The sequence below is a fragment of the Aquarana catesbeiana genome, linkage group LG05 (genome assembly GCF_042186555.1).
Source record: "Aquarana catesbeiana isolate 2022-GZ linkage group LG05, ASM4218655v1, whole genome shotgun sequence".
Classification (NCBI taxonomy): Eukaryota; Metazoa; Chordata; class Amphibia; order Anura; family Ranidae; genus Aquarana; species Aquarana catesbeiana.
Window position 1 is genome coordinate 59,865,004 of NC_133328.1, and position 20,117 is coordinate 59,885,120.

Here is a 20,117-nt window from a genome sequence, read left to right on the forward strand (position 1 = left end):
ATTGGCAGTTAAAATAATGCAGTACCGTATCGCAAAAAAATGGCCTGTCATGAAGTGGGGTAAATCTTCCAGAGGTCAAGTGGTTAATGGAAACTGGCATTGCTTGCCCCCCTAAAAATACCAAATGCCTGGGTCAGCTAGCCTTCAAGACAAAGACAGTCAGACAATTAGCATTTTCAGGAGCCGACAGTAACAGCTGTTTTCATAATCCTCTCAGTATCATTTTCCCATAAGTGAATATATATGTTGACTCAGATTTTGAGCTTTGTGTTAAATCGGAGAGTATCGCCTATTAACACTTCAAAGCTCCAGAATAACAGCAATAAATAGAGTATGAAAAAGTGAGCACACGTCTGTAAATGAGGTTTCAGTGAATGGTTATTACTTGCATGCTGTGAAAAGACTTCTGGGCCACGTGTAAAACGCTGACTATACTCTAATCTCTGCCGCTTCCAAATAATGTCACTATCAGCAAGACTCAGCTCTGCCTTGAGGGCAGATCACATTGATGGAGCAGGCGCTGCAGCTGGTTCTGCAAGGTAAGCCGTCACTTGGATTCGTTATTCTGCACCTGGCTTCTTGGAGAAAAATGGTAAATGATAGCCTCCAACATTTTTGAATAATCTAGTGGTGCAATTTTCTGCAACATGTTATATTTATTAATATAATAATATATTAATTATCCGCTAGCTAAGACAGGGGTGTGTGTGTGTTTTTATTTTTTTATTTTATTTTTTTTACCAAAAGACATGTAGCAGAATATATTTTGGCCTAAATATCTAAAGAAATTTGTTTTTCTTTTATTGGATACGTTTTATAAAAGAAAGTAAATTTTTGGTCTTTTTTCATTTATATGATAAAAAAAAGAAAAAAACCCCGTGGTGATCAAATACCACCAAAAGAAAACACTATTTGTGTAAAAGAATTATATAAATTTTGTTTGTGTACAATGTTGCATCACCGCACAATTACCAGTTAAAATAGTGCTAAATAACAAAAAATTGCCTGGCCATGAAGGAGGTAACACCTTCTGGAGCTGAGGTGGATATTGTAATGATTGCCGTTTGTACTAAAGTAGCACTTGCCATATTATGGTTTGCATATTGTAACAATGTCTCATTTGTTGCCTGTGTATTTTTATGATCACACTTTTGTTGCCTGTGCTTTTAATTTGATTGCCTGTTTGTTGCCTGTGTATTGTCATAATTGTTGTTTGTTGCCGGTGTATTGTCATGATTGTTTGTTTGTTGCCTGTGTATTGTCATGATTGCTCCAATGCAACCTGTATATTTTGAAGACCATCGCCCTTTGTCTTTATAAAACATGAATACTGTCACAATTGTTCATTTGCTGACCATGCATTGTGACAATTGGCAGTTTGTTACTTGCATACTGCAATGACTGCCCATTTGCAACCCACTTATTGTACTGAATGGTTGTTTATTACCTGTGTATTGCATCAATTGCAGGATGGATTGAATACCCGATTCCCCTGACACACACAGTGGTTTTTCTCGCCTGCTCACACACCATTACGGGACATACAAGCTGGCAGGAGGAATTCTAAATGTGATGGGGAAACAGGTATTCAACCCATGCAGCTGGCTGCATACCTGTAGTGGCCAGTGTACACATCTGCAGCTCTTCTCTCCTCTCTCTCTGGCTTTGCTGGGGCACCGGGAGCCATTGGCTCCCAGTGCTGTCAATCAAAGCCAGTGACGAAGGAGCAGGTGGACAGGGCTGAGTCCTGCTGTCTGTGACAATGGATGCAGCAGCAGCGCATGGGATTGAGTACTTACGAGTGCTCCCATGGCAAACAGCTTCCTGTGGGGGCACTGGACAGAGGAGGATCGGGCCGCTCTTTGCAATTTCAGAGCGGCCCCAAGGGCAATTCCATTGCACAGAGCAGGCAAGTATAAACAATCCTTTACAACCACTTTAAGGGTTCACACTTGTGTGAACACAGGCATCACATGCGATTTGCACCCACACTGCAGTGCTGATCGCATGCGATCTGTCTGTGCAATGCGAGTTCAGCCATACAGGTTCCACTCAGAACATGGCTTGCCATGGTCGACCAAAGAAGTGCACGTGCTCAGCGTCATATCATAAGGTTGTCTTTGGGAAATAGACGTATGAGAGCTGCCAGCATTGCAGCAGAGGTTAAAGGGGTGCGGGGTCAGCCTGTCAGTGCTCAGACCATACGCCGCACACTGCATCAAATTGGTCTGCATGGCTGTCATCCCAGAAGGAAGCCTCTTATAAAGAGTATGCAAACAGTTTGCTGAAGACAAGCAGACTAAGGACATGGATTACTGGAACCATGTCCTGTGGTCTGATGAGACCAAGATAAACTCATTTGGTTCAGATGGTGTCAAGCGTGTGTGGAGGCAACCAGGTGAGGAGTACAAAGACAAGTGTGTCTTGCCTACAGTCAAGCATGGTGATGGGAGTGTCATGGTCTGGGGCTGCATGAGTGCTGCCAGCACTGGGGAGCTACAGTTCATTGAGGGAACCATGAATGCCAACATGTACTGTGACATACTGAAGCAGAACAAGATCCCCTCCCTTCGAAGATTGGGCCGCAGGGCAGTATTCCAACATGATAAAAACCCCAAACACACCTCCAAGACGACCACTGCCTTGCTAAAGAAGCCGGGGGTAAAGGGGATGGATTGGCCAAGCATGTCTCCAGATCTAAACCCTATTGAGCATCTGTGGGACATCCTCGAATGGAAGGTGGAGGAGCGCAAGGTCTTTTAACATTCAACATGTAATGTCATCATGGAAGAGTGGAAGAGGACTCCAGTGGCAACCTGTGAAGCTCTGGTGAACTCCATACCCAAGAGGGTTAAGGCAGTGCTGGAAAATAGTGGTGGCCACACAAAATATTGACACTTTGGGCCCAATTTGAACATTTTCACTTAGGGGTGTACTCACTTTTGTTGCCAGCGGTTTATACATTAATGGCTGTGTGTTGAGTTATTTTGAGGGGACAGCAAATTTACACTGTTATACAAGCTGTATACTCACTACTTTACATTGTAGCAAAGTGTCATTTCTTCAGTGTTGTCACATGGAAAGATATGATAAAATATTTACAAAAATGTGAGGGGTGTACTTACTTTTGTGAGATACTGTATGTGATGTCAAGTGGTGCTTTGGTGTGTTGCAGCATCTGTTGATGCTAGCTGTTGGGGGATCTATTGTCAGGAGGTGCACCTACTGCTGGAGGTGATCTATTTTTTGCAGGTGGGTATATTGTTGCTGGGAAAGTCTGTTGTTGCCGGTGGGGAATCTATTGTTGCTTGGGGTGGGTCTTATGTTGTTGGTGGTCCATTATTGCTGGGGGAGATCTATTGTTGCTGGGGGGATCTATTGTTGCTGGGGGATCTATTGTTGCTGGGGGATCTATTGTTGCTGGGGGATCTATTGTTGCTGGGGGATCTATTGTTGCTGGGGGATCTATTGTTGCTGGGGGATCTATTGTTGCTGGGGGATCTATTGTTGTGGGGGGATCTATTGTTGCGGGGGGATCTATTGTTGCTGGAGGATCTATTGTTGCTGGCTGCAGGGGATCTATTTTACTGCTCATCTTGTTATCATTAACAAATTCCATACAAATAGCTTAACACCACAAATTATATTTGGTTCTGTATTCCCCTAAAAAGGGTAGTACTGGGAGGTGGGTAAGTGGTGGAACCAAGGGACGGTGCTCAAAGGTGGGTAGGGGCAAAGACAATGGGTGATTTGGAGAGAGGGAGTTCCTGTACATATTCTCTGAGAAAAAAAAGCCCTGGGTAACACTATTTGAAATTAAATTGCAGAAAGCACAGAAAAGCACTGGATTTATGGAGGATTTACTGGTATTTTCCACATTTATTAAAAGGGAGCAAATAGTGGTTGGGTTTTTCATAGTCTTTAAAGATTGTAGGATATGGGGATAGTATTTTTAACCTGCAAGTAATTTTTCTATCTCTGTGACCAGGTAATAGTTCTAACGCACCCTGATAACCATGTTTAATTATGAATATCTGTGAGGAATGTAGCAACAGAAACAATAAAGGAACAGCACATTTCATGACTCACAGTCTGGTCTGTATTTGTTATCACTGGATCTCTTCACCAGCAAGCTGTAATAAGAAAAGAAAGGAATATATGGAAAAAGAGACAATGCAAAAATGTACATAGCAAACTACCACTTTGTTGTATATAATACTTATTTGTAGAGCTGACTGTCCATTTTACACTATATCACAGGTATTTTCTACTTATACGTAGATATAGCCCATTCTTTATTGAACAATGTTAGTTGGTATATAAAAGATAGCAAATTCCATAGAATTCAAGCATTCATGCCATCAGCCATCCTTGCTACAAGTGAAAGGTCGCTGGTAGCAAATTTTGCATGCGAAAAAACAAACAAATTGTATTATAATGTAATATAAAATTCAATTAGAGTTAAGTAAATCAACAATTTACTTAAGTGTTGGTTCACAAAGGGGGCGACTTGTCAGGCGACTTAGCCGCCTGACAAGTCGCGTTCCGTTCTGTACTACGGAACCGTTCTAATAGGAGCGACGCAAGTCGCTCTGACTTAGAAAAAGGTTTCTGTACTACTTCGGGACGACTTCAGGGCGACTTGCATTGACTTCTATACAGAAGTCATTTTGCAAGCTGCCGCTGAAGTCGTGTGCAGATCGCCTTGCAAAGTCGCGCTGCAAGTCGGGCTGCCCCTGTGTGAACCGGCACTTACTATAACATAATCCCTAAAATCTAACCTAAGCCAACCTATTCTTAAAACTAAACTTAGCCTCTAAATCTCAAACTTCCAGATGTAAACTTATTTTTTTTTTTTTAGTTTTGGATAGAGTGCAGAGGGATTAGAACATCGGTCAGTTTTTATTGCTGTCTGTCCCCCCCATTAAGGAGATTCACCCTCTTTATTTGTCCGGGTTACCGTTATCACTGAAAGTGAAAGTAAAAGTAAAACTCAAGTTTTGGGTTGTCCTCAAAAAGTAATAGAGGGGAAATCTTCCATTGGGGACACTAGTTCTGGTGAACTGGGGGTCCCCAAAAAATTCTCTTAATTTGCAGGGATTTCCTCTCACTTCCTGTTTGGCTATGGGACAGGAAGTTAAGAAAAATCTCCTCAATGGGACACAGATGGCGAAAAAAAATCTGACAGGGGTTATAACCCTTCCTTGCTGTATCCAAAATAAGAATAAAAGTTTTTCCCATAGTTCTACTTTAAAAGGAGAAGTATAGCCCGAGCTTGTTTGGCTGGGCTTCTCCTATGGCTCACAGGAGTGCAATTTGTTTTGCACTCCTGTGACCCGTTTTCATGTCAGTCCAGGCACCACGTCACCCCGATCTGTGAGCCGCTGAGAGCCTGAGACGGCCGCTCCCGCCCCCTCCACAGCTCAGCGCTCCAGTGAGGAGGGAGAAGAGCGGAGAGCTGTGACTGACAGTCTACAGCTCTCTGCTCACGGAGCTCTGAAAACCGAGCGATCAGCAGTGTTTGATTGCTTGGTTTTCAGTGTAGAGGCGCCGGGGGACAGATGCAGCTGCCGATGCTGCATCCACCTAGGTAAGTATTAATCAGGATAAAAAATTCCTTTACTTCTCTTAACAAACTTAACCCCTAAACCTAACCCATTAACCTCTTGCCGACCAGCCGCCGTCATACTGCAGCAGTTTGGCTCGTTCCCGCAAATCGCCGTAGCTGTATGTCGGCTCGGGAGCTTGCTTTTGTGGGCCCGTGTGCTCCCATTGGCCATCAGGGGAGCCAATCAGCGGGTCCGATGGACTCGATGTCCGCTGGCCACCCGCGATCATTCCCCCGCAGAGACAGAATGGGGATCTGCCTGTGTAAACAAGGCAGATCTCCGTTCTGACAGGGGAGATCACACAGATCCTGTCTTTCTGCTAAGCAGGAAGAACGGATCTGTGTGTGTTTCCCCAGTCACACAGTCCCCCATACAGTTAGAAAACACAAACAGGGAACGCATTTAACCCCTTGATTGCCCCTGATGTTAACCCCTTCCCTGCCAGTGTCATTAGTACAATGTAAAAAAACAAACAAGATTTTTGGGGGGCACACCCTAAAAGATGCATTAAAGATGGTGCAGCCATAAGACCAAACAGAACAAAATATTACAGCGCACACATGCAAAAAAGACATTTACCTCCAGCAAGGCTTATTTAAAACACTTAGACCTTTTCAAAAAACTTTATAAAAAAATATGGGGATTTGGTCACACCATATTGCTATATGGCGCTAAGCTCACTTACTGCGACAAAGTACCCCATGATTAGTGGGTCCTACACTATCCATAGCTTGGGAGATCCTGCTTCTCTGAACCATGAGAGCTACACTCTTCTATATGGGAGAATCTTGAGGTCTCCACCCATGACACAAGTGGACACTAATGAGAGGTACTTAACGAGGGAGTGGGGTGCTCCCAAAAGGATTTGGTCAGAATCCATAAATAGACAAACAAGATATTTGGGAGGCACACCCTAAAAGATGCATTAAAGATGGTGCAGCCATAAGACCATACAACAGAACAAAATATTACAGCGCACACATGCAAAAAAGACATTTACCTCCAGCAAGGCTTATTTAAAACACCTAGACATTGTACATTAGTACAATGTAAGTACATATTTTTAGCACCGATTACTGTAATAATATCACTAGTTCCCAAAAAAAGTGTAAAAAATGTCAGTTAGGTGTCCGATCTGTTTGCCACAATGTTGCAGTCCCACTAAAAATCACTCATTGCCGCCATTACTAGTAAAAAATAAATAAATAATAAAAATGCCATAAATCTATCCCCTACTTTGTAGACGCTATAAAGTTTGCGCAAACCAATCAATATACACTTATTGGGATTTTTTTACCAATAATATGTAGCAAAATACACATCAACCTAAACTGATGAATACATTTGTTTTTTGGAAATGTATAACAGAAAGTAAAAAAATGTTGTTTGTTTTTTTAAAATTGTCGCTCTTTTTTTCTTTATAGCGCAAAAAATAAAAACCACAGAGGTGATTAAATACCACCAAAAGAAAGCTCTATTTGTGGGAAAAAAAGGAAATCAACTTTGTTTGGGTACAGCTTTGCATGACTGCGCAATTGTCAGTTAAAACGTCGCAGTGCCGTATTGCAAAAAATGGCCTGGTCAGGAAGTGGGTAAATCCTTCCGGGGCTGAAGTGGTTAACTAAACCAAACGCAACCTCTAAATAAAATTCTTAAAGTGGTTGTAAACCTCAGACATGAAATTTTAATAAAGCGTATCTCTCTACAATGTGTACTTGTCATTAAGAGCACAAAGTGTCATTTCTGTCTGTTGCTTCGTTCCTCTGCTATCAGCATGAATCACTTCTGGACAAGTTTTCTTGATACCAAGTGAAAAATGGTGACAGGTTCAGGATCTCCAGCTGATCGACAGCTTTAGCTCTGTTCCCGTGTGCTGTGTAAAGGGGGGGGGGGGTTTCCCTTCCCTCCAATCAGCTCTCAGAGCTCTCCTTACATAGCTCTGTAGAGCGTAACTTCAGCTCTGTTCCCTTTTTTTCCTGATGGTTCAGACAAGCTTTATAAATTCTGCACTTTGAACAGATGTAGAGAAGAGAAGACTGCAGATAAATAGTTACAACTTATGTAGGAGGATTTGTTTCATCTCTGTGTATCATCTGAGGCCAATCACTTCACTGGGTATATGTAAGGGTTTACAACCACTTTAACCAACCCAGACCCTTTAACTAATTCTTTAACCGACCCAACCTTTACCTTACCCTAACCCAGCCTAAACATAATCTCTGACCTAACCCAACCTCTTAAAGCGAATTTCAGGCAAGCATGTCTATTTATTTTTTACATAAACACTCCAATTTGTTAGTACATCAGTAGGTCTCTAAGCTTCTCTAAGAGCTCCTGCTATGTACAGCGGGGAGTTGCACTTCCAGCTCCCTACTGTATTGGAGAGGTGTGTATGAGTGACACCAGTTCTGATGTTATATCCCCCCTGTTCCCACTGGGATGTGCCATTTACAAAGCAATTACAACCTCTTGCTCAATAGGGTTTAGGTCTGGAGACATGCTTGGCCATTTTCCCTCCCCGGTGTCATGTGACTTGTTGGTGTTACAAGGTCTCAGGTGTCAATGGGGAGCAGGTGTGTTAAATTTGGTGTTATCGCTCTCACTCGCTCATACTGGTCACTGGAAGTTCAACATGGCACCTCATGGCAAAGAACTCTGAGGGTCTGAAAAAAAAAAGAATTGTTGCTCTACATAAAGATGGCCTAGGCTATAAGAAGATTGCCAAGACCCTGAAACTGAGCTGCAGCATGGTGGCCAAAACCAAACAGTGGTTTAACAGGACAGGTTTCACTCAGAACAGATATCGCCATGGTCGACCAAAGCAGTTGAGTGAACGTGCTCAGCATCATATCCAGAGGCTATCTTTGGGAAATAGAAGTATGAGTGCTGCCAGCATTGATGCAGAGGTTGAAGACGTGGGGGGGTCAGCCTGTCAGTGCTCAGACCATACGCCGCACACTGCATCAAATTGGTCTGCATGGCTGCTGTCCCAGAAGGAAGCCTCTTTTAGAGATGATGCACAAGAAAGTCCGCAAACAGTTTGCTGAAGACAAGCAGATTAAGGACATGGATTACATGAGACCAAGATAAACTTATTTGGTTCAGATGGTGTCAAGCGTGTGTGACGGCAACCAGGTGAGGAGTACAAAGACAAGTGTGTCTTGCCTACAGTCAAGCATGGTGGTGGGAGTGTCATGGTCTGGGGCTGCGCGAGTGCTGCTGGCACTGGGGAGCTACAGTTCATTGAGGGAACCATGAATGCCAACATGTACTGTGACATACTGAAGCTGAGCATGATCCCCTCCCTTCGGAGACTGGCCCGCAGGGCAGTATTCCAACATAATAATGACTCCAAACACATCTCCAAGACCACCACTGCCTTGCTAAAGAAGCTGAGGGTAAAGGTGATGGACTGGCCAAGCATGTCTCAAGACCTAAACCCTATTGAGCATCTGTGGGGAATCCTCAAACGGAAGGTGGAGGAGCGCAAGGTCTCTAACATCCACCAACTCCGTGATGTTGTCATGGAGGAGTGGAAGAGGACTCCAGTGGCAACCTGTGAAGCTCTGGTGAACTCCATGCCCAAGCGGGTTAAGGCAGTGCTGGGAAATAATGGTGGCCACACAAAATATTGACACTTTGGGCCCAATTTGGACATTTACACTTAGTGGTGTGCTCACTTTTGTTTCCAGCGGTTTAGACATTAATGGCTGTGTGTTGAGTTATTTTGAGGGGACAGCAAATTTACACTGTTATACAAGCTGTACACTCACTACTTTACATTTTAGCAAAGTGTCATTTCTTCAGTGTTGTCATGTGAAAATATATAATAAAATATTTACAAAAATTTGAGGGGTGTACTCACTTTTGTGGAATACTATATGTGTTCCTCAACAAGATGTTTTTAACCACACAAAAGCTTAAGTGACTATTTTTTTGTGTAAAGAGTCCACTTGCCCCTTTCACGCTGGGGCGGGGGCGGTAAAGCGCCTCCATTTTTAGCAGCGCTTTACCGTCAATTTCGCTGCGCTATTCGGCCGCTAACGGGGCGCTTTAATCCCCCCTGCTAGCGGCCGAGAAAGGGTTAAATCCACCCACAAAGCACTGCTGCAGCAGCGCTTTTCTGGCGGTATAGCTGCGCTGTCCATTGATTTCAATGGGCAGGAGCGGTGGAGGAGCGGTATACACACCGATCCAAAGATGCTGCTAGCAGGACATTTTTTAGTGTCCTGCCAGCGCACTGCTTCAGTGTGAAAGCCCTCGGGGGGGTTGGAGACTGGAGACACAGGAGCGTCTCTTTCGGGGCGCTTTGCAGGTGCCATTTTTAGCGCTGTAGCGCCTGCAAAGCGCCCCAGTGTGAAAGGGGTCTAAGAGTTTCATATGTTCAAGGTGGTGGTACACTTTGGAATTTGAAGCATCTGGTTAATAGGATTCCTGTCACCATACTGCATTTAAGTTTGGACTCTCCTTGTTTAGGCTGACATTTTTATTCTTTAATCTTATACAGTAGGCAAAATAAGTATTGAACACATCACCATTCTTCTAGGTAAATATATTTCTAAAAGGTGCTATTACCATGCAATTTTCACCACGTCGGTAACAACCCATGCAATTCATACATACAAAGAAACCAAAAAAATACATTCAGAAATTAGGTTATGTGTAATAAAATGAAATGACACAGGGAAAAAGTATTGAACACGTTAACTAAAATTAATGTAATACTTTGTACAAAATCATTTGTTGGTAATGACAGCTTCAAGACGCCTCCTGTATGGAGAAACTAGTCGCATGCATTGCTCAGGTGTGATTTTGGCCCATTCTTTCACACAGTCTTCAAATCTTGAAGGTTCTGTGAGCCTCTTCTATGAACTCTGATCTTTAGTTCTTTCCATAGATTTTCTATTGGATTCAAGTCAGGTGATTGGTTGTGGCCATTCTAGCAGCTTTATTTTCTTTCTTTGAAACCAATTGAGAGTTTCCTTGGATTTGTGCTTGGGATCATTGTCTTGCTGAAATGTCCACCCTTGTTTCATCTTCATTATCCTGGTAGATGGCAGCAGATTTTTATCAAGAATGTCTTGGTACATTTTTCAATTCATTCCTCCTTTGCCAGTATCGTATGCTGAAAAACAGCCCCACGCGCCATGATTCTCCCACCTCCAAACTTCACTGTTGGTATGGGGGTGTTTTTGGGGTGATGTGCAGTGCCATTTGACCTCCAAACATTGTGTATATTATGGCATCCAAAGAAGTCAATTTTGGTCTCATCTGACCACACTATATTCTCCCAGTATTTCACAGGCTTGTCCAAATGTTATGCAGCAAACTTTAAACAAGCTTTAACATGCTTTATCTTTAGCAATGGAGTCTTGTGTGGTGACCCTGCATACAGGCCATGGCAGTTGAGTGCATTACTTATTGTTTTCTTTGAAACAATTGTACCTGCTAATTCCAGCCTAAATTGTTTTCACTTCTCTGTCAGAAATCTTGCGAGGAGCACCTGGCCGTGGCCAGTTTATAAGGGACAAGATGTTCTTTCCACTTCCAGATTATGGCCTCAACAGTACTCACTGGAACATTCAGAAGATTTATTTATGATTTAGAAATCCTTCTGCAACCAAGGCCATCAGTATGTTTTGCAATAATAAGGTTGCAAAGGTCTTGAGAGAGCTCTTTGCTTTTACCCATCATGAGATGTTTCTTGTGCGACACCTTGGTAATGAGACACCTTTTTATAGGCCATCAGTTGAGACTGAACCAGCTGACATTAATTTGCACTTACAAGGGGCAGGATTACTTTCTAATTACTAATAGATTTCAGCTGGTATCTTGACTTCCCATGCCTTTTTACACCTCCCTTTCTTCATATGTTCAATACTTTTTCCGTGTGTCATTCCATTTTATTACACATAACTTCATTTCTGAACTTATTTGTTTTGTTTTTTTTGTATGTATGGATTGCATGGGTTGTTACCGACATGTGGTGAACATTTCATGTCAATAGCACCTTTAGAAATATATTTACTTAGAAAAATGGGGACGTGTTCAATATTTATTTTACCCACTGTATGTTTAATTTATGTTAGTCACTTTTATTTTCTTAGCGTGGCAATGTAGATTTACCTTTTGTACACATTTTATCTTACTGTTTTTGCCAGCAGCTATTTGGATCTGATAGAAATCGCGCTATTTGTGCACAATGCATCTCTTAATATAAATGTGTAAACCTGGTTTTAGTTGAACTTTTACTTTTAGATATTGTACTTAGGGTTTTTTTTGTCTATTTTTGTTCTTATTTTTGCATGTACAAGGTGCAAAATATACACCTAACGGAATGTGCAGACAATTTTACAATATGAGGCCAAAACAAATTTCAAATTTCATCACTACCCACCTTGCTACCTTCACCATTTTTGGACTGTATCCCTCTAAGTGACTGAGAAGAGCCTTCATTGTCCTTCCAGTTCCTATAACGTCCTGAATAACAGACAAACATAACAGCAATCAGAGAAAAGGGATCTTAGTAGGAAGATGTACAGAATGTAGCATTCGTTGTCAAATCCAAAATATTTGACAAACACGGCAAACATCTGGACCGTACGGAGAGACAAATGTGGCAATACACTTGCCGCATGTACTGATTAATTTAGCCTTCATCTGAGGTTACTTTTACTGGATGTCAGTTACTTGTGGGAGTTCTATCTGTCATGCGACTATTATTGGCACACTGGCTAAAATGTTTTTCTCTTTCCAGAAATGCACCGTATGCCTAAGGCCCCTTTCACACGGGGTGGATGCGCTCAGCGGACTCCACTCCGCTGATCCCCGCAGAGCCAGCGGATGACAGGTCCGTCTCTGCTCACTGTACAGGGACGGACCTGTCAGAGCCTTGCTATCCTCTATGGCAGATCGGACGAAAACAGATCCGCCTGTCCGTTTTCATCTGATCCGATCTACTGGACAGATGGTGAACGTATCGCCATAGTCAGTTTTGAGTGGATCTTATCGGTTCGGATGGCAGGCGGGTGTCAGCAGACACATCTCCACTGACATCCGCCTGCCCATACAAATCAATGGGTGGCCCGCTCGGATCCGCCTGAAAAATGGACAGGCGGATCCGAGCGGGCTTATCGTGTGAAAGGGGCCTAAAGCAGAACTTATTTTTTGATCCACTAATTTGGTTCCTCCTTTCAGCATATTGCAAAAAAAAAAAAAAAAAAATTGGGGGAAGGGGTCCTTTTTTTAAGTAGAACACAGCCAGTATTTCTGCCTTTCTAACCTGGGCTAGAATGATGTTTCCCCCACCCTCCCCTCTCCCCAGCCCAAAGCCTCCTGGGTGCCTACATCATGGATCTCAAAGGCTTCTGTGCAGTGCAAGCTTCAGGAGGCCAGCTGCTAAAACTTGGAAGAGACAGCCAGCTACCTGCTTATGTCACAAACAAGATGGTGGTGCTGGACCTGGTGCTTTGGCAGCTTACGGCAGATGACAGAAGGATAGCGCTGGATTTGCTGGGCTCGTGGGTGTGTCATTTCATTTCACACCAGCAGACCCAGTAACAAGGCGTTAGAATTAAATTTCAACCCTGGGGAGCAAAGTTTCTTTTTAAGGACAAACTCCAGGCAAGCAGCTTCACAATATGGCCAAAGGTTTGTGGACACCTGACCATTACACCTATCCGAAGATATTTTTTTTGAAAAAATAAAAAACATTTACATTTACCTGCTTGAGCAGCCCAAAACCTCCTCTGGGGCCCCCTGCCTACACTCTTGGCTCCTTCTCTTCTCCATGTGCCACCATAGGAAGCCCGCTTCCATAGACACACACACCACGTGTTTCAGCTCACGGGATTTGATTGACAACAGCAGGAACCCATGGCTCCCGCTGCTGCCTTTCTGTCATGTAAATGCAGGGGGAAAGGAACCACTAGAGATGGTCACAGAACTAGATCAAGTTTGGACTCAGGTAAGTAGTGAGGGAGCAATACAAATATTTGGATATTTATAATTAAAGTGATACTAAAGTCTCATTTTTTTTTCTTTAAAAAGAACAAACATGTTATAATTATCTGCTCTGTGCAGTGGTTTTGCACAGAGCAGCTCAGATCCTCCTCTTCTTGGGTCCCTTACCGGCGCTTCTGGCTCCTCCCACCGAGTGTTCACACAGCAAGCAGCTTGCTTTGAGGCACCCGAGCCTAGCAACTGCTCTGTATGTCCATTCAGATATGGAGCATAGAATGCATTAAGATAAAAAACCTTCTGAGTTTGCAATCACTTTAAAGAGGAAAAGCAGCTTGCTCACAAAATTTGTAATAAAATCTTTGCCATTCTGAAGCTTCCCTCCAAACACTTTGCATATTCTTTTATATATACTGTGATTCTGTACTTGCCATATATGCTCAGAAATCTCCCTCCACTAAGTCTGGCTGCATCCATTTTGACTGTGGGCAGCTGAAGCTGCTGCCTGTTCACTTCCTGGATTTACACAGACACACAGAGGCACACCTCCAGCTCTGCAGCCCTGCAGCTTTCATTGACCCTCTTATGACTCACCCCCCCTCACTTCCTGACAAACTCTCACAAGAGTGAGAGAGAGAGCTGTACATGATGTCATAAGCCTAGGCCTTTTACCAGACAAGAACCCGGAAGTGGGCTGTATAAGATATTTACTGGCAGAAAAAAAAATGTTTTACTATCCAAAGTTAAAACAAGGGCAGAAGGTTTAATAGATGGTAAATTGAAAAAAAAGACTAAAGGTCCGCTTTAAGGATAAGTTCACTTTTAAAAAAAAATAATAATAAAATAAATGTACATCTTTTTGCAGGTAAAAAATGTGCATTTATTACTTTTATTTGGAGCCTGTAAAGCATTGCACCAACGATCAGCAGATTGCAGATACCATGCAGGACTGCTGCAGACTTGTCAGTGTATCTGTCTGCTTGTACCTTGTACAGGCAGGGAGATACACTCTGAGAGGGAGAGACACTGAGCTACCAGAGCGGTCAACAGTGCCATGGTAGTTAATCGAGAACTACAAGCTGGCTGGCGCAAAGGATGTTGGTACTCGTAGTTTCCCATTCACAGAACTCTGTGAATGAATGACGCAGCCAGGGCGGGTGGAGCATTTTTAAAAAAATAATAACAGCAGGCGGGGGGAGAAGATCCCCCTCTCGCTGTCACTAGAGGCAGCTGCTGCAGGAGTGGGAACATGTTAATTGTTCCACCCTAAAAATGGGTGTAACATGTAACATGTTCCCAAAAGGGGATCTAATCCTTTGACTTTAGAACCACTTTAATATGCAGTTGGGTCTACATTTGTGGCTATAGACGCCCTCATTTTTCTGGAAGGGCTTTCTGCATGAGGTTAGTGTTCATCAGCCTAGCCAAAGTCATTTGACTGCTTTTTAAAGATAAAAATAACAGCAACTGAAAAATGTCACTATTGATGTATATTGTGATACATCAGGAATGTATGCACGCAGGTCCATGTTAAGCTGTTCCACATACAAATATATAACACAAACCTGACTTGCTCTTCCAACCTGGCAATTCCAAAAAGACAAAATAACTGCACTTACCTCTACAATCAGTACATTCTAAAAAAAAAAAAAAAAATTACTTTTTTACTTTTAGAAAAATAGATTTACATTTTACACATGAAACATTCTTTGTCACATATGGCAGCACTGTCGGATCAAAATTATTTTTCTTAGTTTTACATAAACTAAGGAATGGTTAGACAATGGGTCAAGTATCATATGCATATTGGGAATGATTTTCCTTACTTTCTATTTTATCGACTGTGGTCACTGAGACAGGAAGCAAGGGAAATCTCTTCAATGAGGATAGAAAAATAAAAACGTGTGATAGAACGTGTGTTCATTCTGGGTCCCTGTTTTGCAGCCCCCCTCCCTCACTTCTCATCCCAATGATCATGGTTCAGCTGAAAATGCTGATTGGCATGTTTGATTATTGTTCTCACTTGCCTATGTGGATTATGGTAATTTTGGGAAAACAACCCAAAAGTCAAAAACAGGATAACCCTACTTTGCTAATTCCCACAGCAAGGTCAGCCTATACTTTCTACTTCCAAACACTGTACCGATGATGCACGTATTGATGCTCAGCTATGAATTACAGTTGTGGATGATATACAAAAAAACAGAAACAGAACAAAAAACAGGGCCGCCCCTCCCTTCGCCCCGGCGGGTTAGGGTGAGGTTTAACGAATGCAGATTTGAAAAACAAAGTGAAGTTTGGTAGATTAATAAACTGACCACACTGCACCCAGATGGGTTAAAGATTATAATCTTTATTCATGTGAAATTTTGTGCGCTGAGAGATCTTATTGTTATACATATGGATGCTTTGATTATCTTTCTTGATATATACAGTAGGGTTGCACCAATACTGATATCAATGCCTATACTAGGCATTTTCGCGAGTATCGGTACTCACGAAAATGCTCCTGTACTGTGCCCTCCTAACCCCCTGTACTGTGCCCTCCTGCCCGCCCTGTATGGTGCCCTCCTGGCTGCCCTGTACGGTGCCCTCCTGCCCGCCCTGTACTGTGCCCTCCCTGTGTTGCCTCCTCCTTCCCTCCACCAGCTGTCACCTCTGCCCCCATGTCTCCCAATGACACTCCCATTCCCATCCTCTTCCCCCCAGTGATCACAGCCTTTTCCATCCCAACTCTCCCACCCCACAATCCCTATTTCACCCCACCCTCAACTATCCTGCCCTCACTTACCCTTATACTCCCACCTTGCCCTCACCCAACTCCCTAACAAACCCTACCTCCCAAACCTCCCCTCTACCTACTCTTCCTAGGTGATAGGTATCAGTAATTGGTATTGGCGAGTATTTGAAAAAAAAGTATCGGTACTCGGTGTTAAAAAATGGTATTGGTGTATACCCAATATACAGCATGGGGTAGATCGTTTCTTTTTTCACAATGCTGATGTGTTGTTTTCTTAGAACATACAATTATATATATTTTTTTAACACATACATATAATGCCAAAAAAGCCCTACGCAACTTTACTTCTGCTATAGTGGAAGTGTTCATTGTGTAACAAGACATACATCACATAAGGTCAAACTGTTCTGGGCATCTCTGCCGTTTGTCAAGTTTAAAAAGGTACAGTCACAAGCCTTCACTTCAAGAAAGGTTGACTGGTCGCAACCAAATGCTCGAAGCAGTATATCACCTTGCTAACTTTGTATTAGGTTACATTCACACTTTCAAATGTACCCTGCTACAATTTGATGCACGGAACCCAACAGGATTTCCCAGCGATTAGCTGTAGGAGGCAGCCAATCGTGTTGCTGTCTGCGGCTGTTACACTGTCTGCGTCCAGGGGCCAGTCACTTGCAGGTGATCAGTGCATGAGTGATCACATGCGAGCGGCTGTCATTCAATGGGGCTGCCTCCAGCAGCTAATCGCTGGGAACACCCGCTGGGGTTCTTGAACCTAATCATAGTTGGGTACATTCACAAATGTGACTGTACCCTTTCTCATGTCACATTTTGCAAGAGCACCTGACCTGCAAACCAGGAGGATGATTTACTAAGGGGTTTTAGAATGTCCACACAGAAATGTGTGAATGTTCACTTTAATTATCCAATCATGTACAAATGAAACAAGCAATTTAAGTAAATAAGGACTGTCTTTTCACATGATTGTATAATTTAAAGTGTTACTAAACCCAGGACCCTGCATTCACTATATCTGATCTCCCACAGTACACAGAACATGGAAATGCAATTATTTTAGCAAATATAAGCTGCTAAATATCTTCTCATCAGCAGTATATAGCAGTCTCGTGACTTCTATCAGTGTCTGGTTAAAGTGGAGGGCCACCCTAAAATAAAAAAGTGCATCAATATTCTTAAATCATTTAAAAAAAAACATTTAAAAAAAAAAAATTAGAAAAAATTTTCTTTTTAACTTACCTAAAACCCCTGTTGCTGGGCAATCTGCCTCTTACTATACCGCGGTGCTTTCTCCTCTTCAGCGAGCGGCCCCGTTGCCTTCTGAGACATGTGTGTTTCCCATAAAACAACGGGGCCATTCACAAAGCACCGTGCGACTCTTGCATGCGCAGTAGAAAACTGGCAGTGAAGCCTTAAGGCTCCACTGCCCATTTCCCTTGGCTAGGATGGTGGCGCTGGCAGCCTCGGGGAGCTGACATCGCGGGCTCGCTGGACAGGTAAGTGTCCTTATTAAAAGTCAGCAGCTACAGTGTTTGTGTGACCTGTTTTCAGCAGAGAGCGGTCTGAAGTCTGCTCTCTGCTGACGGCACTGGAATCAGTCCAGGCACCACGTCATCCCGACTTCCGAAGTCTGGATCCGTCAGGTGCCTGGACTGATGGCTGTCTCAACCTCAGCGAGGCGCTGAGAGACTGAGACGGTTGTTGCCCGCCCCTCCACAGCTCAGTGCTCCAGTGAGGGGGGGGGGGGGCAGAGCGTAGAGCTGCTGATTGACAGGCAGCAGCTCTCTGCTTGGGGAGCTGTGAGAACTGAGCCATCGGTGGTGTTCGATCGCTTGGTTCTCAGTGCAGAGACCCCCCCGGAGGACAGATGCAGCATCCACCTAGGTAAGTATGATGGGGGAAAAACAAAACAAAACAAAAAAAATCTCTTCACTTCTCTTTTAATATTCACACAATTTATTGTGTGAACATTCTGAACTCCTTTAGGCCTCATTTACACTTGCAGTCATGGGGATGGTAAAGAATAGCAGGTTGAGTCACTGCTTTACTGCTCCCCGACCACCCCTCCTTAGGCTGCAAAGACATCTGGATGGGATTGTACATATGTCACAGGAAAAATGTTACCCCCCCCCCCCAAAGTTTATCGGACAGTACAGCTGACAAACATAAACCAATCAAGTCAATGTGTCCCCCCCCAACCACACTGCAATCACATGCATTGCAAACAGTTGTGTAGTAGTGAGAGATTTTATAGGTTAAAATGTGTAAACAAGCCCTTGATCAATTATATTTATTAACAATTATAATAAAGTTATATTATGTCAGTCTGACCTAAACAGCAAGTAAGCATTTATGTATCTGCACAAATTGTGTCATATCACAGCTTGTTGGAGGCGGAAGATAAATTATTTAGTGGAAAGGAATAGACTTTGTTTTGCTCAGGACAAGTTTAAGTGGAGTCAGTTTGTATTAAAGTAAATGATGCATTAAATACCTTCCCCGTCAGCTTTGACAGGTCTTCACCTCCGATTATCTGCAGGTCCTCTGTGGACTTGTCATTCTGCAGAAAATGAGATAGAGGATATTAATGAAGAAGTGCAGGATACACACAAGCATGCGTGGCACGTATTAGTCACTGTGCTGGTAAGTGGAATACAAAAAAGAATATGGCTGTGTACAGAGCTATGATCAGGGGAAGACAAACATGGTCACTATGTGCGATAATGACATTCCTTAAGCATTCCATTATTTTTAATAGACATTCAATAATGAATAGAAACCGCACACAATGTGGACTTCCATTATGGAGTCTCGTTAGTCCACAGAGGGGCCATTCACACCCCAGCTAGTCCTCCCTTTGACACATTTCACTCAGAATGGATTAAAGAAGAACTCCAGCCAAATTTGTTTCCAGTTTTGGACAGAGTGGGGAAGAGAACATTTCTTTCAGGTTTTTAGTTCTATCTTTGACCCTATGAGGGAGATTTTTCCTCATTTCCTGTTATGATACACTGGAACAAGAAATAGAAATGTGCAGTCTCCTATGTATTCAAACACTTCTAAGTCCCACCCAGGATGAATTGCAGCAAATAAGCATCAGGGAAAGTTCAGAAACCCTTAAATCTCTGCCCTTGTTACAAGTCAGTGACTCAAAAAGCAATGAAGCCAAAACAACAGCCAAGTAACAGGCTTTTTCGGACGGTAGTTCTTTTAAAGCGACTCTGTCACCTTGCCTATTTAAAGGAAAAGCGGCAGAGCCTCCTGAAAGTACATCCCCACCCTCCATTTTATCATATTTGTCATGCATTCTTCCATCTCCATTGGAGCCCTCACAAATACCCAAGGCTTAAGAATATGGAGGAACATGTGACCTCCTCTCAGCATGTAGTGCTCATGCCTAAGTAGTCAAAAGCCAGGCTCAAAGTCACATGAGGCAGGGAGTAACATTATCAACCCTGTGTTATCTTGGACACTGGAGTCTGAATGGGCAAAGTAACAGTCTCCTAAAAGTCAACCTCCCCTGTTAAACCTATCCTCATATTTGCCATACTTCCTTCCCAGTTCATTGGAGCCTTTACAAAATATCCAGTGCTTCCATCATGTAGTGCTTAGGCCTGAGCGGCCAAAGGCAAGGGAAAGATCATCAACCCCATGTAAGCTCTGACACGAGACTGGACGAGAATCAAACCCTTAATGGGCAGGCTGAATGTACCAGGTTAATCGATCGATAAACTTGGGTACAACCAGCCTGCCGGATTCTCTTGTTATTATCGCTAGTGGCTACTATAGCT

At 43.0% G+C, this 20,117-nt stretch overlaps 1 protein-coding gene across 3 annotated transcripts in view; it reads right to left on the bottom strand.

Annotated features, from left to right (window-relative positions):
• The window catches only part of PRTFDC1 (phosphoribosyl transferase domain containing 1), a 75,135-nt gene that overhangs the window by 25,995 nt on the left and 29,023 nt on the right, over nucleotides 1–20,117 (bottom strand). For all 3 annotated transcript variants that reach the window (XM_073629780.1, XM_073629782.1, XM_073629783.1), the window contains exons 5-8: nucleotides 18,821–18,886; nucleotides 15,188–15,205; nucleotides 12,007–12,089; nucleotides 4,090–4,133 (exon numbers count right to left, since the gene is read on the bottom strand). In XM_073629780.1, coding sequence (XP_073485881.1) covers nucleotides 4,090–4,133; nucleotides 12,007–12,089; nucleotides 15,188–15,205; nucleotides 18,821–18,886 — 211 coding nt within the window. The remainder of the gene's footprint in view (nucleotides 1–4,089; nucleotides 4,134–12,006; nucleotides 12,090–15,187; nucleotides 15,206–18,820; nucleotides 18,887–20,117) is intronic.